The following is a 20392-nucleotide window of genomic DNA, read 5'->3' as shown; positions in this document are numbered from 1 at the left end:
CAGCTTGGCAGGAGACTACAAACCTGGCATAAAAATAGAGACAGTTTGGCTTCAAGACCACAGCAATAGTTATGAAGAGCAACTCCATAGGTGCCGTGCTATGCATTTCTTCCTTCCTAGTGAGCACTCTCGTACTTCCGAGAGCCCAAGGACATTCAGAAGGAACTGGCGTCCCTGCCGTTAAGTTGCCTTGTTCCTTCTCCCCTGGAGAATCTGCTTCTTAGTCAAATTAGAGGTTACAGCTGAAGACTTGTCTCTGTGAGCTGCTCTTCTTCATTAGAGAGAAATGAATGGGACTGTAGGGCATGTGGAAAAAGTCAGAATTCCCCTTTTTGCACCTAAAATATATCAGATGCAAAATAGGAACATCATGTAACCAGGTAGGCAGCTGAGACTCATTAAAAGGAAATCCTGGTAATAAGACAGGAAAGAGAACAATAACAAGCTATTCCAGGGTGAGGGGGTTTCCAGCAGGATGCTTTGAAGATGAAGCTTCTGGGAAGGCTTCTCCATCCTCCACAGCTTAGAAGAGTGTCCTTTGCACAAAGCCTGAAGTGTCATGGTTCATGCTGTAGAAAGAGATATAGACTACTTTTCCAACAATAGGATTGGGCTTGAGATGCTACAAGCACACCTAGCATGCTCACCACATGCCCATATGCTAATATCTTGTGCTGCCTTTGGATGACTCCTTTACACAAGCTGAGCCCTGCCATCCAAGCAGGTCACTTACAGAGCATACCCTTTGGTGCTTGAATTTCACTTCCTTTTTTAAACAAACTGATTTCCCTGCTGCTGAGTTGGTTGTTTTCTTCTCTTAGGTACCACCACATAAGCCAACTCGGAGGAAACCACCATGCTCCCTTCCATTGTATTCCCACAAAACTGAGACAAGTGACAATGGTGAGCAAGTGAGTATCAATTTAATAGGGGGATGAGGTCTCCCCTCTCTGCAACCTGTTCTTTCCTGAGACACAAGCTTGGAGATAGTGAAGAGGTCAGGCTGTACAGCAAAAGACATCAATCATGCAGCATCAAACCGTTCTCTGCTCACACACACGTACTGACTCCGAGTCAGCTCCACACTGTTTCCCACTCCTGTAGCATGGATACGTATCCCATTTCTACCGCTTTTGTTCCTACCCTTAGAGCACTGATGGATCCACCCTGTTACCACCTTTCAAGCATTTTAAAGCAGGAACTGCTGGCATTTATTAGATTTGAACAACACTTAGCAGAGGGAGCATCCATGCTGTTTGTTGCCTTCAGATGAACTCTAGAGGTTTGAGTATAACAGTGTAATAGTTCTGCTCTTGAGATTTTTCCTTCTTCAGAAAAAGCGAATAATTAATCCAGAGTGAAGAGGGGTTTTGTCAGCAATACCCACAGAATATTGTCTTGAGGTGTCCTCCATACAGCACCCTTGAATGAGCGGGTCTCAGTAAGCTGGCTGCTACTCACTAAAGTTTATGCTCAGGCCCTTTCCAGTCACTTCTGTCCTTCTGTATTTCAGAGTATGAGGTCTACCCACCAAATTTCGCATTGTCATCTGCCCTTAACAAGGGGGTGGCTCTTTGTCCTTCTTTTCTGACAGTTACAGGCTCTTGCTGCCTCCATGCCAAAGAAGCACAAGCTTTAAAATCTTAGATTTCTTCCTTTTCCTCTGGACCTGAAAAAAGCAGTATGTCCCTTCTCAAAGCAATGCTCTCCCTTTCTCAAACTGTTTTCAGCCTTTCATAGCTCTACCTTTCCAACCACTTAGGACTTTCCTGCCCATACTAATTGGATACCCTTTAACCCTTTAGTCAAGTGGTGGCAGAAAGTCTTTCCCATCACAAAAAGTTCACAATGTTTACCAACATCAAGGCTTGTACCCTTTAAGAGGTAGAATTTTAACCTGACTGGTCCTGAAATAATATGAGGGGAAACTGTGTCATAGGTTAGATACCTTAGTGAAGGCCATGTAGCAGCAGAGCCATTACACATCACCTAACTCAGATACTTCAGCCAGAAAGCAGACAATCACCTTTTCTCCCAGAGGAAGGATACATGTATGTAGAGCCCTAGGATGGCTAGATAACAAAAGAGGAGCAGGGTCAGGAAAGAAGAAAGCAACCTTTTGTGTGAAGATGCTATATGAGACTTCAGTTACTCCCCTACCAGCACTTCCTGCTTATCTCTCCCAAGTTTTCTGCCTTCATTGAATTTCCTCTTTTTTACCTACTTTACTGTGACTTTTTCATGTTTCATTTTGTTTTGCAGAAGCGGTCTCCAAATGCTTGCCCCATTCCCAAGGTCAAGGTGAAAAGCTCCCCCATGATTGAAAAGCTGCAGGTAGGTCCTGGAAGAGCCCATATGGCTGCCCCAGCAAATTAAAACTGATTGGCATTTGTCATAGCTACTTCCCTTGCAGAGCAGCCACAGGGGAAGGGGATCCAGGAGCCAAGGGTTGACAGCTAGGTAAGCAGGGCAGTGGCCTCACCGATGAGGGCCCAGTCCCACAATACACAAACAAGGAAGGCAGAGCAGGTCTGGTAATGGTAACCAGCATCAGAAAAGTCCAGTGATCCTCAGGCACGTCCACAGGCAGGTCAGTGCATGGGTCAGGATCATTTGGATCTGCGGGGTACATGGCTGGGCACGGGCATGGCAGCAGGACAGCTCAGGTAGGGAGCAGGGGCAGGAGCCTCAGTTTAAAAGCAGCTCGCGAGAGAAAGTGAGGGAAAGCCTGGCTGAGACTTCTTCCAGCTCTTCACAGCTGTCTAAATCAGTCACCTGCACCCTATTGGGGAGCTGGCCTTGAGCGCAGGCAGCTACAGTCCTGGCAGTGGGGAGTGCACTCCGGGCTCTGGCACTCCCTTGCGTGCGCCTAGAAGCTCTGCACTTCCCTCGCCTCAATTCCCCCAGTTACACACAAACACACTCAGTGCTTCTTGCCCTTTTTGTATCTCTCCACGGCACCTGATTCATGCTGCTGAGGGCAGCTCAGCACTCAATAGCCGGTAGACATAGTGCCCTGCCACTGCCAGCTGCCTCTCCTGGCAGCACCTGCGACTCCAGAGCTCAATGCCTCCTGGCTGCCCTGACACAATGTAAGCCTATTCATAGCACTGTCCCTCTTAATGCCCCCAAGGACATTTGCCTACAAGAGCTTCTTAGTGACAGGCCAGCAGGAAGTGCTTTGCCACAGTTAATCACAAGCTTGCTTCTTTCCATGGTCTTCTGACTTCTCACAACTGCACAGATCATTCAGAAGACCTGCAGACCAGGCTTGAAAATGCAAGGTCTGCTTGGGCACACACAGGGATGGTTTAAATCTCGGAGTGATTGCTGGCTGCTTATTCAGACTTTCTCCTGGCTTAGCCACTGTAGACTGTGCTGGCTTGGCTGGGCCACTGGAAAATCCCAAAAGGCCTCGGGATGACAAAAGGACACATCCTGAGATCCAGCTGCTGGGGAAGGGCAAATGTCCAGTCATAACTTCTCTGCCCGGACTTGTTTGTTGACAGTGTCACCAGGAGAGACCCATAACCAGAAGGTATGTGGGTTGTGACAGCAGAGAGAGGTGGCAGCTCCCGTGGCAAGAGCAAGGGTTCCTCCGTGTGGTTACCGCATGTAGTACACGCTGGTGTCACGCACGCCCGTGACGGGGATTTTTCTTTGCAGGCCAATCTGGCTTTTGCTCCAGCTGCTCTGTTGCCGGGAGCATCTCCCAAAAGCCCTGGTCTGAAAGGCCTGGTTTCTCCGTTCAGCACCCCTCCCTCAACGCCCAGCAGCCCAGGGATTCAGTCCCAGACCAGTGAAACGAATGAGACACCAGTCAGCTTCGATCAACCCCCGGAAGGCACTCAGCTGCAATTCTATAATAAGGTAGGGTATGTGCTACGATTTCTCCATCACAGCAGGATAAGGCTTGCTTATCACTTGGGGATGAAGAGGAAGAGGAGGCCGTAGCCCTCTGTCCTGCCATAGCATTTGTAGCCAAGGGAGGAGATCTCTGCGCCGGGTTCGAAACAGCCTTTCAGTGCAGCTCTGTGGAGTCTCCTCTCTGCCGGCCTGCACATGGAGCTTCATAGTCCAGCAGCTCCAGCAGCCTTCCTGGCCAAATGGGTAAAGGGAAAGGGTGAAGTGGCAGGACTCAGTCACTTCAGCTCAGCAGTAACAGGGTGGCTGGTACGTGGGCAGGGAGCACTGTGAGGAGGTGGTGCCATGTGCTAGCAAATGCCAGGGGTGGCTGAGGTGCAGTTCAGGGAGCCACGCAGAGCACGATGGTTTGCCAGGTGTCCCACAGAGCACACAGCACTTAAATGGGGAGCTGTAACCTGCATTCACCATCATCAACTGGAGTGCAGACTCCTTCCTCAACCACCAAACTCCCAAGAGTAGGAAAGGCTGAGACATCCAAAGTCAGCAGCATCTGCATAATGAATGCAGCGTCCTTGGGTTTAGGGTCTAACTTGGACGAGGAGCCACAGTTTAAATTGGGACAATGATCTCCAGCACCAGCTTTACAGAAGGAAAGGAGGCATATATTAGGGAGCTGCTTGTCCTCTAAAGTAGTCTCTCAGGGGTAGGAGCCCTCGTCTCTCTACCTTTCAGTAGCAGAGCAGGAAAAGTGAGGCCACCAGCATAGCAATCAAGTTTCCCATGGTATTTTCCTCTGTTGTACTTTCCTGCTTTGCAGTACCGCTCTCTTTGTCTGCTTCAATGTCTGCTTTTCCTGCCTCCAAGGTGCGGACGCGGGGATCCATAAAGCGCAGGCCTCCCTCCAGGAGGTTCCGAAGATCTCTGTCCGACTACGGAGACGGGGAAGATTTAGGGGTCAACATCTCCTCTCCAGAAAATGGTGCCAAGGAAGATGGGGATGAGGTGTTTGGGCCCAAGGGCAAGACAGAGGAGGCAGAAACAGGGAGCAAAGAGCAAAAAAACCAGACAGGGTCTGATGAGAAGCCCCCATCAAGGAGAGGATCCAGCAGATCAGAAGATGAAGAAAAAGGGGAAAAACAGGCAGAGGAAATGACTCCTTGCAAGGGTAACACAGGGGATGCAAAGGAGGAGGAAGTGTGTCGTGGTGCCCCAGGAGAGGAGAACTCTCCCCAGCCTCCCTCTGGAAACAAGGAGGAGAAGGTGTGCGAGGGTCCCCAGGGAGAAGAGCAGCAAGGCGGTGCCTGTGAACAGGAAAAGCGGGACAAGGAGAAGGAAGAAGCTGAAGCTGAAGCTGAAGCAAAGGAGACCAGTGAAAGCACAGACACGCGGAGAACCTCAGACACTGAAGAAACACCACTGGCACCTGAATCGTTGCAGGACGCAGTGGGCTTAGAGACTGCCAGTGAGCCTTCAATGTCAGCCACGCAGGACCAGGGCACAGCGTAACTGTGACGCACAGGTAAGACAGGTCGGCATGATGATGGCTCCTAAAATACCAGAGGGTTTTGCTTATTAATGAAAATGGCAACTGTGACAGAACACACCGACGTTTTTGCTGCTCCCACGCTCAAAAGTATCAAATCTCAGGCCTGCAGAAGCTGCAAGACAGGGTATTTAAAACAACTGCCCTCCTGGGTGGTGTTACAGAGAGAGAGGATGGAGAAGAAGCAAAGCTGATTCTGGATTCAGTAAAAGGGAGAGGCTCTGCTCACCAGGCACCCTCCTCAATTGCTGTTTTGAAAGCAATTTGAAAGTACTTACAGTAAAAAGCACTTTTCCCCAGCAGTAACCATGTATATACTATTTCAATATGCCTCCTTTACATACACATATTTATACGTATGTGTGCACATGTTGTATATATACACACATACATATAGATTCTCTCTCTCTCTGTGTTTAGCTTGTTAGCTTTGCCAGCAAAAATAGTGTTTGCACACACACCAGATTCATGATCAGCCCTGGAAGCACGCAAACACCTGCCACTGCCACTTGAAATAAAAGAGAATTTCCACCGCCTAAAGCAGGGCTTGTTCCATGTAGCTTCTTACGTATTCTCTAACCACTGATAACGTAGCCACAGATGCCTGAGGAAATATCTCATTCTACCTCAACCATCTGTCCCCTCATCAAATGCCTCCTTGGTTTGGCAAGGAGCAACTGAAGGAAGCAGGCTGGTGCTCAGGCTGCAGCTCGCCTTTGCCCCCTAGAATGAAAACTACCAAAGTACCCCCAGGTCACAGACTCCCCAGCACTTAGACCCATGTATTTATGTATTTACTATGTATTTACTTAATCATGTATTTACTTAGACCCATGATTATTTTTCATAATTTCCTTACTTTTCCCCACTCAAAAGGACATACCCAATCAGGGCACAGGAGACTTAACATGTGAATACGAGCCATCTAACCCAATCAAGGTGGAAGCTACTGGAAAACCTTCAGTGGCAGGAGAGGAGCACAATACGGACATCCCCCGAGGTCCAGACTCATCCCGGAGCTGAGTAGCTGCTCGCTGGCTCTCTGCTTTGCACCATCATTTTTGGGACAGTCGGAACAAGAGACTGGCTTGCAATTGCTTTGGAGTTCAAAACTGAGGTGTTGGCTGACGTGATATTTGGGGACTGAGAGACCTGATATGTGCTGTCCTGGAGCCGACAGCCACCACCACTCCTGGTCCCTCTGCTCCTTCATCCTGCTCCAAAATGTCTTTTTCTTCTCCCCTGCATTGGTCTTAGATGAAGTTCATCAGTTACATACATACATGTATGGTGCCTTTTTGGTAGCTTCTTTTGAAATATTGTGGGTTTTCAAATTTCAGTAAATAATGTTTTACCAGTAGGAAAAAGTATGTTTTCTCCATATACGTTGTATGGCAGACAATGTGAACCCTGAACACAGGGAAAACTCTTAGGACATTGTTTATAAAGCATAAAATCCCTTTGAAGTGGGAGTCGAGCTGGCTGATCTGTGAAACAGCCAGCCGTGGTAGGCAATTTTTCTGTGTGCTTCAACTTTGGGGTGTTTTTAGTGCTGGTGGAAAGTAACAACCAACAGATATGATGCACAGAAAAGATGTGCTGTGTAGGTCAACAGGGCAAGTTTTCTTATCCAACTCTGGGCTCTAGTCCAGATTTAGAAGGGCCGCCTGTCTGTCCATCTTTCTCACTTCCAGACCCTATCCAATATTTTGATTCTCTTTTGAAACTTTCAGTTTGTGGCCACTGAATGCCACTCGTGATAGAAAGCATCCTGGCTTACTGGAAACAGCTGATTGATTTTATGCAGGTCAAAGAAGAGGTCTTAGATGGCTGAGTTTCCAGTCTTATGGCCTGACTGAATATGAATTGGTGAAGGTCAGATAGCCTGTCCCTCCTAAGTACTTAGGCATTGTACTAGATTTGCATTCACTCTTGGAGTACTAGTTAAGTCATGGGTCTAGCAGTTGCTAAGCCAAAAAAGCTTTTACATCTGGAGCGTACTTGTTGCCCCTAAGAAATAAGTTATTAGGGGAAAGACAGATAACAGACCCTCACCCGACAAGCTTCCTGACAGTAGTGCTTGAAGCTGTATCTGCAATACTGAATAAAAAGCCGCTCTGGCTCAAGGCCATGGGGCTCACGTCCACAGTGTGACGTGGAGCTGTGGACAAGTCTGGGCTTGCTGGAGACAGCGAGCCAGACTTGTCAAAAGCTGAGCCAAGTAGTCAGCTAGCTGTTAGGTGGTGTGAACAGTCAGGGGCCAGTGCTTGAACCTGCTGCCAGCCACTTAGTACCCAGCAACACAGATGCAGCTAGAGACCAAGGGCAGAACCAGCCAGCTCCTCTTCATCCGTCACAAAGCTCCTCCTAGCAAACATTAAGCTGAGCAGAGTCAGAGGCTTGGGTTGTCCCTGTCTCTCTGGACAGGCACAAACATTTTACACAACACAGCACACATCCATCCTTGAGTAGGGCTCTGCAACACAGCAGTGTTACAAACCCAATGGTTTTGAGGGATATCCCCTTTCTGTTCACCAACTCTAAAATCGCAAGGAAAGAAGTGGCTCTGTGCCCTGCCTTTCTTTTTCCCAGGTGAGAGCACTGAGTTGTCATTTGCTGAGAGCCAGCGGTGCTGCCCCTCCCGCATAGCACGGGCTTGTTGGGAAACACGACCCCCACACCCTTTTGAGCCATGTTGTGGAGCATTGTTGCCTTTGAATCCATTTTAATCTGTTTGTTAGAGCTTGTATTCCAGGGCAGGCTGCAATCATTCACTGTACCCTGTTTCTTCTCTCAGCAGTGTCCCATCTGGATGTGAGTGATTGTGCCTTACTGTATATATAGATATATGTGTGCCTGTTTAGAGAATGAGTATGTGTGTCCTGAGCAAAGGAGTGGAAATCCGAGGGAGAAACAGAAGAAATAAATGGTGGAATAAAACCAAACCAAACCAAAATCCGTGTGTTTCCTCCTGGGGAGATGAAGGAGCCTGATGAAGGATGGAGAGAGCTGGTAGCAGCAGGCAAAATAGGGCTGGGTTTTCCATTGCCATTGGAACAGTTTAACATTCAATTTTAATTTAATTTGTGGTATTTTTTGCTTTTGAGGAAGAGCAATGACCAATGTGCTTAACCCACAAAGGAAGGTGTTCTTTAGGGCAAGCAGTGACACTGGAGACTGCCATGCTTCCTGCCCCAGTCCTGCAGGTATGTAGGAACAGAAGAAAGCAAAGCTGTCTAGCCTAGTGCCATTTCTGCAACAGCTTCCTTGTTCAGGGGAAGCATAAAAAATCCCAGGGCAACACACAGTGATCCTTCCTGTGAGATTTCCGAGCTTTTGGCAATCAACAGTTTAGAGACTTTCTGTGCCAGAAGTTGCATCACCATCTTCCTCCTTGAGGGCTTTACAAGTCACAGGAAAAAAGACACCTGTTTCTCAGATGAAGGCATCCACACATGCCTCCCAGAGTGATGCTCGCTCAGGCAGCGCACAAACCTTGCCTGTCTGCAGGCCAAGTGAGAGCAATTTTAGAAAAGACTCCTTGGCCAGCATGAGCATCGTGACACTGCAAAAGCAGAGGACACGTGATCATGTACCCCTGCCCCATCCGTACTATCAGGAAACATTGGCTTGGGCAGCGTGGTCTTGTATCCACAAGGTGTACAGAGTCAAAAAGTTTTGGCTGAAATGTAGACCGCAGCTTGGCTTGGTGTATAAGGTGGGGGCTCCTATTCAGACCCGTATGTATCTGTCAAATTCCTGAGGCAGGAGTGTATGTCAGGTGTAAGGACACTGATGGCTGAACAGGAAAATGCCCTCAGCAAGAAAAATCTGATATAATTTATGCAATTCCTCTGGTGTGGATGGTGCCTGAAAGATTAAAAAAAAGTAAAAGCACAAACCTTACAGGCCAGAAGACCTTTAAACTGGGGAGGGGGAAGGATGGAAAACAGAGCAAGAATAAAGATAAAGTGGAGAAAGGAATGCAGAACAAGAATAAGGAGACTGCTGCAGTTGTGTTTGGCTGGGATCTTGTTGTTTTCATGGTTATTTTTTGATTGGACTGTGTTTAAACTGTAATGTGAGCCACAAGAAAGTATTGGATGGGTAAGGATAGAGAGCAATTACTGATGGAATAGGGTTTTTTGAAAGATCTGGGATACAAGGGAGGCTGGTACAGAGGTGTGGAAACACGAGGAGGAAGCGTGAGGGTGACAGGAGGCATTAGCAGGATATATAGCACATCAGAGACAACGTGGGAGCCAATGAAGCAAGGTGGTGTGGGTTCAGAAATCAACGGAATGCCACTGGCTACTCTGGGCCCCAATACCCGAGTAACACACTCCCAACGCTGAGGCACCTTACGCAGAAGCCCAAGGCCCTTTGTTAAGCCATTTCCTTTGCAGCCTCCGGCAGGTCCCAACGGCCACTCCTGGGGCCACTTGCTGGAAGGGAACCACCAGCTGCCTCGGAACAGGCCAGGTCACCCCACAGACCCTCACCTCACCCACTTGCGGGGCTGCCATGAGAGGATTCGTACACACCTGCATACGTAGTTATGGGTGTATCCCACACACAACCTCACACAGCAGGAGGGTGCGGGCGGGGGGCACGACCCTGCCTTGCCGCCTGCCGCTCCGCCCGCCCGCCCCAGTGAGGAGAGCGGAACCCGCCACCCTCGCACCTCGAGGGGGCGCAGCGCCTAACGGCTCGGCAAAGCGCGGGCCGGGATAAACCAAAGCCGTTCGGGGGGGAGGGGGCGTTTCCCATTCCCCACCCTTCCCCTCCGCTGAGAGTGAGCTCGCCCGGCTTCGAGCACCGCTGGCCCTGCGTGCCCGCCACGCGCGTCTGGCGCGAGCGCGAAGTGGCGGCGGGGGGCAGGGGGGGGCTTTGCTCCCCGCGTCGGAAGAGCGCAGGAGCGGTGTCTGCGCAGGGGAGCGCCGCGGGGGCCGCTGCTCCCCCCCCCTCCCACGGGATCGTCTCTACCGAGCGGAGTCGTAGGATCGCGGGAAGGGCGATGCCACGGGTTACCCTGGCGGGGGGGGCAGGGGGAAATCGCAGCAGCCTCCGCAGTTAGGGAGAGGAATGGTGTCTTCCGAAGCGGTGGGCAGAACCATTGGGAGTCTGGTGCAGGGGGAAGGGCAGACCCACGAAGTCGGCGGGGGGGTGGGGTAGGTGGTGCTGGGCGGGAGGAGGCGGGAAGTGAGTGAAGTGTTGAGCTGGGGAGGAGGCAAGAGAGAGCGGCTCGTTGGTCTAGGGGTATGATTCTCGCTTCGGGTGCGAGAGGTCCCGGGTTCAAATCCCGGACGAGCCCGCTGGGGAGGGGGGACCATTGGGTCCTCCTGTTTTGCTGCCGCGGCCCCCCCCGCGTTTTTGTTGCCTCGACGGTTCGGGCCCGTCCGCGGCGGGAGGGTGGGCTGGGGGAAAGAGCAGGAGCTGGTGCGGGGGGGGGAGCCTGGGCAAGCTCAGCGGTGCTCCGGTGCCACGGCCGTGGTTTGCGGAGGCAGAGCCGCCGTGGGAGGCAGAGGGGGGCCGTCGGAGAGCGGGAGGAGCCGCCGCGCAGCCCTGGCTCGTCAGGGGTAGGCTGGGAGTTAGGGAAGGCAGGGGGTCTTAATTCGGGGTAGCGGCGCCCTGTGCGAGGCGAAGAGGGGGCGTAAGACAAGAAGGATGACCCCCCCCCCTTCGTTGTGAGTTATTAACGCTTCTTCCTTGCGCTAAAAAGGAACGTGTGTCATGACGAGTCCCGTCCGTGTCCCTTCGCTCTGTGAGGGAGCCGCCGCTGTCGGTCCGAGGAGGGCAGCGGTTCGCATCACGGAGGCTGGGCAGGGAGCGGGGCGGGGAAGCAGCGAGCAGTGGGGGGGGAGAGAAAGGGGAAAAAAAAGAAAGAAAACTGGGCTCGTCCGGGATTTGAACCCGGGACCTCTCGCACCCTAAGCGAGAATCATACCCCTAGACCAACGAGCCGCCGTGAAAGGAAGTTTTTCTCCCTTCCAGAGGAAGGCTCGAGTGCTGCCGCGCGGTTCGGCCTGGCCTGGCGGCGGTTGGCGGCCGGCTGCGCCCGCCCCGGCCGTGGGGGCTGCCCGCAGGGGGAGGCGGCGCAGGCCTCGGGCTGCGCTGTCGGTTGGAGCGGGAGCAGGCTGCAGGTAGGCAGAGAGGTGTTTTGCCAGGCCTGAATGCTCTTTTCTACCACAGCCGTGCCTGCGAGCTCGTAGTAGAGATCACAGAATCACAGAATCGTATAGGTTGGAAAAGACCTTTAAGATCATCAAGTCCAACCATAAACCTAACGCTACCAAGACCACCACTACACCATGTCCCTAAGCACCTCATCCAAACGGCTTTTAAATACCTCCAGGAATGGTGACTCAACCACTTCCCTGAGCAGCCTGTTCCAATGCTTGATAACCCTTTCCATGAAGTAAAATTTCCTCATATCCAGTCTAAACCTCCCCTGGCGCAACTTGAGGCCATTTCCTCTCGTCCTATCACTTGTTACCTGGGAGAAGAGACCGACCTCCACCTCTCTACAACCTCCTTTCAGGTAGCTGTAGAGAGCAATAAGGTCTCCCCTCAGCCTCCGCTTCTCCAGGCTAAACAACCCCAGGTCCCTCAGCCGCTCCTCATCAGACTTCTGCTCCAGACCCTTCACCAGCTTCATTGCCCTTCTCTGGACACGCTCCAGCACCTCAATGTCTCTCCTGTAGTGACAGGCCCAAAACTGAACACAGCATTCGAGGTGCAGCCTCACCAGTGCCAAGTACAGGGGCACGATCACTTCCCTACTCCTCCTGGCCATGCTATTTTTGATACAAGCCAGGATGCCATTGGCTTTCTTGGCCGCCTGGGCACACTGCTGGCTCATATTCAGGCGGCTGTCAACCAACACCCCCAGGTCCTTTTCCACCTGGCAGCTTTCCAGCCACTCTTCCCCCAGCCTGTAGCGTTGCATGGGGCTGCTGTGGCCCAAGTGCAGGACCTTGCACTTGGCCTTGTTGAACTCCATACAATTGACCTCAGCCCATCGATCCAGCCTGTCCAGGTCCCTCTGCAGAGCCTGCCTACGCTCAAGCAGATCAACACTCCCACACAACTTGGTGTCATCTGCAAGCTTACTGAGGGTGCACTCGATCCCTTCATCCAGATCATTGATAAAGACATTAAACAGAACTGGCCCCAACACAGAGCCCTGGGGAACACCGCTTGTGACTGGCCGCCAACTGGAGTAAACTCCATTCACCACCACTCTTTGGGCCCACCCATCCAGCCAGTTCTTTACCCAGCGAAGAGTACACCCGTCCAAGCCATGAGCAGCCAGTTTCTCCAGGAGAATGCTGTAGGAAACCATGTCAAAGGCTTTACTGAAGTCTAGGTAGACAACATCCGCAGCCTTCCCCTCATCTACTAGGCAGGTCACCTTGTTGTAGAAGGAGATCAGGTTGGTCAAGCAGGACCTGCCTTTCCTGAACCCATGCTGGCTGGGCTTGATCCCTTGGTTATTCTCTACATGCCGTGTGACAGCACTCAGGATGATCTGCTCCATCAGCTTCCCCGGCACCGAGGTCAGGCTGACAGGCCTGTAGTTCCCCGGGTCCTCCTTCCGGCCCTTCTTGAAGATGGGCATCACATTAGCTAATCTCCAGTCAGCAGGGACCTCCCCAGTTAGCCAGGACTGCTGGTAAATGATGGAGAGGGGCTTGGTGAGCACATCTGCCAGTTCCTTCAGTACTCTCGGGTGGATCTCATCAGGCCCCATAGACTTGTGAGTGTCTAAGTGGTGCAGCAGGTCACTAACCATTTCCCCCTGGATTATGGGGGCTCCATTCTGGTCCCCGTCCCTATCTTCCAACTCCGGGGGCTGGGTACCCAGAGAACAATTGGCCCTGCTATTAAAGACTGAGGCAAAGAAGGCATTAAGTACCTCAGCCTTTTCCTCATCCTTGGTCACTGTGTTCTCTCCCCCGTCTACTAGGGGCTGGAGATTCTGCTTAGCTCTCCTTTTGCTGCTAATGTATTTGAAGAAGTGGTTTTTGTTGTCTTTTACAGCAGCAGCCAGATTGAGCTCTAGCTCAGTTTTGGCCCTTCTAATTTTCTCCCTGCACAGCCTTGCTACACCTTTGTAGTCCTCCTGAGTTGCCTGCCCCTTCTTCCAAAGGTCATAGACTCTCCTCTTTTTCCTGAGTTCGAGCCAGAGCTCTCTGTTCAGCCAGGCCGGTCTTCTTCCCCGCCGGCTCGTCTTTCGGCACCTGGGGACAGCCTGCTCTTGTGCCTTTAGGACTTCCTCCTTAAAGAATGTCCAGCCTTCCTGGACTCCTCTGCCCATTAGGGCTGCCTCCCAGGGGACTCTCTCGACCAGTCTCCTAAACAGGCCAAAGTCCGCCCTCCAGAAGTCTAAGGTGGCAGTTTTGCTGACCCCCCTCGCCGCTTCTCCACGTATCAAAAACTCTTATCATTTCGTGATCACTCTGCCCAAGACAGCCTCCAACCATCACATGGCTCACAAGTCCTTCTCTGTTCATGAACAAGAGGTCCAGCGGGCACCTTCCCTCGTTGGCTCCCTCACCAGCTGTGTCAGGAAGTTATCTGCCACACGCTCCAGGAACCTCCTAGACTGTTTCCTCTCTGCTGTATTGTATTTCCAGCAGACATCCGGTAGGTTGAAGTCCCCCACAAGAACAAGGGCTAGCGATCGTGAGGCTTCTCCCAGCTGCTTATAGAATAGTTCATCAGTCTCCTCATCCTGGTTGGGTGGTCTGTAACAGACTCCCACCACAATATCTGCCTTGCTGGCCTTCCCCCTGATTCTTACCCATAGACACTCCACCCTATCATCACCATCATCGAGCTCTAAACTATCCAAACACTCCCTGACATATAGGGCTACCCCACCACTTCTCCTGCCTCGCCTGTCCCTCCTGAAGAGTTTATAGCCATCCATTGCCGCACTCCAGTTGTGCGAGTCATCCCACCACGTTTCCGTGATGGCAACCATATCATAGTTTTCCTGATGTACAATGGCTTCCAACTCCTCCTGCTTGTTGCCCATGCTGTGTGCATTGGTGTAGAGGCACTTCAGCTGGGCTGTCGTCCATGTTTCCTTCATAGAAGAACACCCCTTGTGTGCTTTGAGGCGTTTCACTGGCATTTCCCTCTTGGCTCCTATTGCCTCAGTATCCCCTAGCTCAACTCTGCTCGACTTCAGCTGTGCCCCAGCGTACCCCACACATCTCGGAGGACAGGCCGAGTGCCCTCGCTGGCACCCGCTCCCTCTAACCATGGCTCGTTGTCCCTCAGCTTCCCTTGGGCAAGCCTGATATTATCCCTCTCCCCCTTCAAGTCTAGTTTAAAGCTCTGTCGATGAGCCCCACAAGTTCCTGAGCGAAGATTCTCTTTCCCCTTTGAGAAAGACGAATCACATCAGACGCCAGCAAACCCAGTGCTGTGTAGGCCATCCTGTTGTCAAAAAAACCAAATCCGTGGCGATGACACCAGCCACGGAGCCATGCATTAATAGATTGGGTGTCTGTGTTCCTTCTAGTGTCGCTGCCCACAACTGGAAGGAGAGAGGAGAAAATAACCTGCGCTCCAGAGTCCCTTACTAGCCGTCCCAAGGCCCTGAAGTCTCTTTTGATCGCCCTAGGACTTCGTGTTGCAGCTTCGTCGCCCCCCACATGGAAGAGCAGTAGGGGGTAATAGTCCGAGGGCCGTACCAGGCTAGGGAGTATCCTCGTGACATCCTTCACCCGGGCCCCCGGGAGGCAGCAGACTTCCCTAAGAGGAGGGTCCGTCTGGCATATCGGACCCTCGGTTCCCTTCAGAATGGAGTCACCCACAACTATAACCTGTCTTCTCTTCCTTGTGGAGGTGGTGTTAGTACGAGAGGTACGTTCTTCTGACCTGGGCGACACCTCTGGTGTAGGCAGACTGTTGTCCCCATCCTCCATTGACTGGCCTGCCACCTCCAGGGCCTCATACCTGTTGTACAGAGGCACCTGGGGGGCGAGGTGGGCAGGGAGGGCCTTCGCCTGCCACCACGAGCGTGGACTCGCCTCCATTCACTCTCCTCCTTTGAGCTGCTGCCTTCAGCCCAGTGGTGGGGGGATAGAGGATCCCCTTGATCGTGGGTTCTTACTGGTGGCTGCTGTTGCTCCTGTTCCTGTCTCAGGGGAGGCAGAGCATGGCACCACCAGTCGATCTCTTTCTCAGCCTCAGATCTCTTTCTCAGCCTCAGAGATGGATGAGAAGCCCCCAGAAAACAGCGTTACGTAAACGCGAGGTGGTAAACAGCCTTTGTGACAGCCAAGTGTTTGCAGACTGGTGCCAGCCTGCAATCGGACTCGTCGCAGCAGCCCGGAGGCAGTGGAGGCCGAAGTTGCCCCCCTGCCTCTGCCTGGGAGGCCGTGACCCCTGTGCTTTACCTCATCCTGTGCCTGCCCTGTGAGGGGTGAGTGGGCCAGCTGGGCAGCCAGCACTCGCAGCCGCCTGAACGCCTGTCCTGCCGGTGCAGCAGCCTCGCCGGTGTGGCCAGCAGCCCACCGAGGAGTGGTCAGGGCTTACGGGGACTGTTCTTCTGCAGTGGCCTTGTTGGGACAGCTCAAACAGATCTCGGATGCGCAGCCCGTCCTGCTTTTTTGCAGTGCTCCATGTTACTAATGCAGCACGTGCACTGTAGTGTGCGTGCTGTTGCTCTCCAGGTTTCTTCCAATCACTGTGGCAACCCTATCTACCCTCGTGCAAAATCTGCTTAATATACATCTAGCCATTACCCACAGCAGTCAAACCACAAACCCCAATCAAAAGAAGGGAAGTTCATGATTCATTTCCATAATTTAAAACTGTACTACAGCCAAGCAGCGGTGATGTTACTTTCCTACTTTACAGGTGATGATTTTATGCACACCCGTTTAAGTACCAGAGTGTTCTTACAACAAACACTGATGCTGGTCAGGGTAGAGGTCAGTGCTACCTTGGCTCTTGTCTCCATACAGTAACTGTTGCTAAACTAATTTTTTCTATATCCCAAGAAACTGGGGGGAAGGTAGGAGGGAGAGACAGGAAAAATAATTGCTTTCGTTTTATGGGCTTTTTTATATATCAAGATTATCAAGAATACTTGTGGCTTGAGCTGTTCCTTAACATCAGTTCAGCACTGGAATAGCTCATCATTAGCATCTTTTCCATTGTAAGGTTTTCTCAGAAGTTATCCTTGCATAGTGGGTGATCCAAGACATGCTTCTTAATCAAATTACAGAATAATAATTATTAAACTCTTCAAGTACCATATGCAATTACTGTGCTGCTACCAGCTCTGACTTTTGAAAGAACCACTGCATTTCTATTTAACCAGAGTAAACATAAATGTATCTGCTAGTCACAATTTCTCCCAACTTGCAGAGGAAAAAGTAATGTAATAGACACCCAATATATTATTTTACAAACAGAGCCAGTTTTTTCTTTCTCTCTCATGTTCTTCTCTTACTGTCTCAAAATGAGCATGTTGGGTGGGTTATTTTCTGTAGGAATGCATATCTCTGCACATCAAACAGTGTCTACTGTAAATTCCTCGAGGAGGTACAGAGATGAGGCTAAATAGAAAATAATCAAAACCGTTAACAATATGAAATCAGTCTGAATATATTTGCTTCTCCTCCTAGAAGATGTTACCCTTATTTTGTTTGACATCATAATCCTGCTTGCTCTCTCTGGCAAGCTACTAGAGAGCTCTCCAAAATAGTAGAATAACAAAGGTCTGAATTTCTAACATAAACAGTGACCATGAAAAAAGGTATTTAACTTCCTCCCCAGTGACACGCATTTTTTTAGATCTTCCTTTTATGATAAGCAGAAACAAAAAAGACACAAAAGCATTTTTCTTTCTCTTGTGGGACTGAATGCTGATTGTAGCACGTGTAAGAAAGCTCAGAAACCAGTTGGGCAATTTGACAGGAGCCTGCCGGGAGACTGCTGTGGTCTCTCTTGCCCCACTGTCTGGGCAGTCCTGCTCTGTCACTGCTGCTTGTCTGACCTTACGGGGAGTCGATTCAGTGTGAAGAAAAGTAACTCCCCACCTCTCCATACGCAGAGAGAAAAAATGAGTTTGTTGCCAGCTAAATGAGCTGAATTACTAAGAAATTTGATAAATACCAGTATTATCAGTAGACAAGAGAGTAGAGTTGCATAGCTGGAGGGAAAAAGGATGGCAGCAACTACACCTTTGATTGGGTTAGTTTATCAGGGAGTTGTGTGCTGAGACAAGTTAAGGAATTGTGTAGTACAGCTTGTAGGCTCTGCATTTAACAGCTTACTCCAAGAAGTGCTCCCAGTTCTTTTTGCCATAACCTTAATAGTAATATGTCATGACGCACAAATGCAATATATGTTCCTCAGGACAAATTAGGTTTGCTCCAGCACCTTGCTTCCTCTTCTGGAAATAGCAGAAGACAATCATTTGATCATTACTATCTGGAAAAAAGCTGGTCTACAGTAAGTAGACCAGATACTCTCCCAGATGTCCTCTGTATTGAACAGCAGTACTACTACACAGCAAACGGGACACTCGTAGCGCTGTACCTGTGACAACGTTATCTCAGCTCTGTCAGGGAAAGGAGATATTGTAGGAATCCTCTGGCAAGGGGCACGTGTGGCTGAATCAGGCTTATTAGTACATAGAAAGAGAATGCTTGAGCCTTGTGAAGGACAGTAAATTCAAGAATAAGAAAAAGGATTTTTTTTTTTTAAACTTTAGGTTGGTTATCTTGAACAAAATGCCTAGAAAGACAAAGCTTGGCCTGTTCAGGGGATTGAACATTTTTAAACTGTGCAGTACTGAAGCACCTGAAGGTAAATAGCTAACTCCGGGTATAGAGGTGCTTCCATGTTGGTGGAGCACTTTTGGTCACTGAGGAGAGCTGTAAGGGCGTGTGGAGTTTCCATGGAAAGGAAAAGCTCTGAGGGACGATTGAGGCAAAAGGGCTTGGGATGAAAGGCTTATCACTGCGTATCAGTTTCTGCTCCATTGGACAAGGGAGAGTTTGATCAGTTGGCTAAAGACTCACCTGCAAGGGAAGTCAGAGGGACTCAGTGAGGTGGCAACCAAACAAGGTCATAATTCCCTGTGATACAGAGTTGCCTGTGTTGATCTTTGTTCCCAATTGCTGCCCTGGATTTCTGGTAGCCTGGGTTTCTAGAAAACATGTGCAACCGTTAGCTGAGGAACATGCTCGAGATCCTCCCCCTAGGGTGTGAATAATGAATGCGTACGCCGGTACATTTTAAATCGCACGGGAGCTGTGAACCTGGTGCCTGCATCACAGCTGGAAAAAAAAATCTGCCTGTGTTTTTGCAGGGGCTTGCTTCGTCATGGCCCTCCTCAACATGGCACACAGTAGCCAGGCTGTCCTGCAGCCTCTTTCATCTGCAGATGTGATTAGGTGGCCAGAGAGTGGCAGAGAAGCTGTGGTGGGCACATACATCTGGAGAGGACCAGCATCCATGGAGCAGCGGACAGGAGCGAACTGAGTACATTGCAGGCCTCTCAAGTCTCATGGAAGCAGTGAGCAATAGCCTTGTAATATGACTGAGGTTGTGCAACTTCTTTAAAATACACAGCTTAGCAAAAGAAGAAACTACGCAAAGAGGTTCCTAAAAGAGAGGGAGTGAAGCAAGGAGATAAAGAACAGGTGAAAGCTTGGTCTCAGGAGGTCTGTAACAGCAGGGAGTCCAGTCAGTAAGCTGGGGGAAATTCCAAGCAGGTATTTTCAGGCGAAAGGCAAAGGCATGATCGACATAGCAGGAGAGCTTCTGAAGAAGCCTGTACTTACAGGCAACACAGGCCAAAACAGGCTCTCCGAGCTAACAGGGAAGAACAAGAAGGATCTCAGCAGAGGCAGGGGGAACACACCCTCGTCCGTGCTCGCAGCCTGCAGCACTGCTCTCCCGCCTTGGGACAAGCACCCGGGATGCACACTTGCTGGCCGGTGCTGTAATGTGCCTGCAGGGCAATTCACTTGCCAATGCCTACGCAGAGGCTAGGGCACTCACTAAGTGCTGCAGTCTACTCCTATTGTTTCTCTTGGGAAAACTGGGCCTAGTAAATCCACAGCAAGAGATTCACGTGGTAGAGACTGTCTGAGACACCGCGCTGCACCGTGATCAAACTGAATTCTGCTGCGGTCCTCGTAGGTCAGGCAACAGCAACAGACCCGCAGCTCTTGTGTAGATCTTGACTAACAAATGCACAACTCCATTTGTGTGACTGTCAATTGTTTTAAAGTATTTTTTAATGTGAAATAGGAACATCGTTAGCGTGCATCCGAAGGTACTCAGGTAAGCTTTCCACCCAGAAGGTTAACTCCCGGGCAGTACCAGAGGCTGACGCGAGGGCATTTGGCACTGGGCTGCCCTGGGCTCCCTTGCTGCGGCCCTACGGAGGCAGGGCAGCAAGGACGCAGGGCAGCGGGCGCGGTACAGGCGAGGCGAAGGTAGGCTGACGGACGGCAGCGCGGGCAGGCCGCGACCGTACGCACCGCGGCGCGGGGGCACGGGCTCGTCCTGCTGCCTGCAGAGGCCGAAGCGTTTGGCAGCGGCGAGACCCGGCCCTTCCAGGCCTCCCCCCTGCCAGCACAGCTGGGGATGCCGCCGCCGCCGCCGCCGCGCTTCTGTGCCCGGGTCCCCCGGCCTTCATTGAACCGGGAGCAGCTCCAGCGGGCCCGCAGCGCCGTCACAGCGCACCCACAACACCACCCACCGAGGGGTGGGGGAAGCTAGTTACGTGCCCGGCTCGGGGGGCGGGCCAGTGCGTTCCCTGCTCGGATAGGGCGCCTGGACTTGACAGATCGCTCCACTGGCCAATCCTCGCGGAGAAGCGGGGCAGCGCCGGGGCGGGGGCGAGGGGGACGCAGAGGTGTGTGCGAGTGACAGCGGCGAGGCCCTATCCCGGCGAGGGAAGGAGGCTGCGGGGCGCAGGGGGGCAGGCCCGCGGCCGGG

At 51.3% G+C, this 20392-nt stretch overlaps 1 protein-coding gene and 2 non-coding genes across 3 annotated transcripts in view; 2 read left to right on the top strand and 1 right to left on the bottom strand.

Moving 5' to 3' along the window:
- The window catches only part of RCSD1 (RCSD domain containing 1), a 35127-nt gene extending 26793 nt beyond the window's left edge, over positions 1 to 8334 (top strand). The window contains exons 3-7 of the mRNA XM_075515880.1: positions 822 to 911; positions 2263 to 2334; positions 3667 to 3870; positions 4732 to 5386; positions 6287 to 8334. Of these exons, the coding sequence (XP_075371995.1) occupies positions 822 to 911; positions 2263 to 2334; positions 3667 to 3870; positions 4732 to 5373 (1008 nt within the window). The 3' untranslated portion in view covers positions 5374 to 5386; positions 6287 to 8334. The remainder of the gene's footprint in view (positions 1 to 821; positions 912 to 2262; positions 2335 to 3666; positions 3871 to 4731; positions 5387 to 6286) is intronic.
- Positions 8335 to 10652: 2318 nt separating this feature from the next.
- TRNAP-CGG (transfer RNA proline (anticodon CGG)) lies at positions 10653 to 10724 on the top strand. The gene has a single exon. It is a non-coding gene; the product is annotated as a tRNA-Pro (tRNA).
- A 578-nt stretch (positions 10725 to 11302) lies between these two features.
- TRNAP-AGG (transfer RNA proline (anticodon AGG)) lies at positions 11303 to 11374 on the bottom strand. Its single transcript has one exon. It is a non-coding gene; the product is annotated as a tRNA-Pro (tRNA).
- Positions 11375 to 20392: the final 9018 nt, after the last annotated feature.

This window comes from Mycteria americana, chromosome 1, assembly GCF_035582795.1.
Source record: "Mycteria americana isolate JAX WOST 10 ecotype Jacksonville Zoo and Gardens chromosome 1, USCA_MyAme_1.0, whole genome shotgun sequence".
Taxonomy (NCBI): domain Eukaryota; kingdom Metazoa; phylum Chordata; class Aves; order Ciconiiformes; family Ciconiidae; genus Mycteria; species Mycteria americana.
This window is presented reverse-complemented; position numbering and strand designations above follow the sequence as displayed.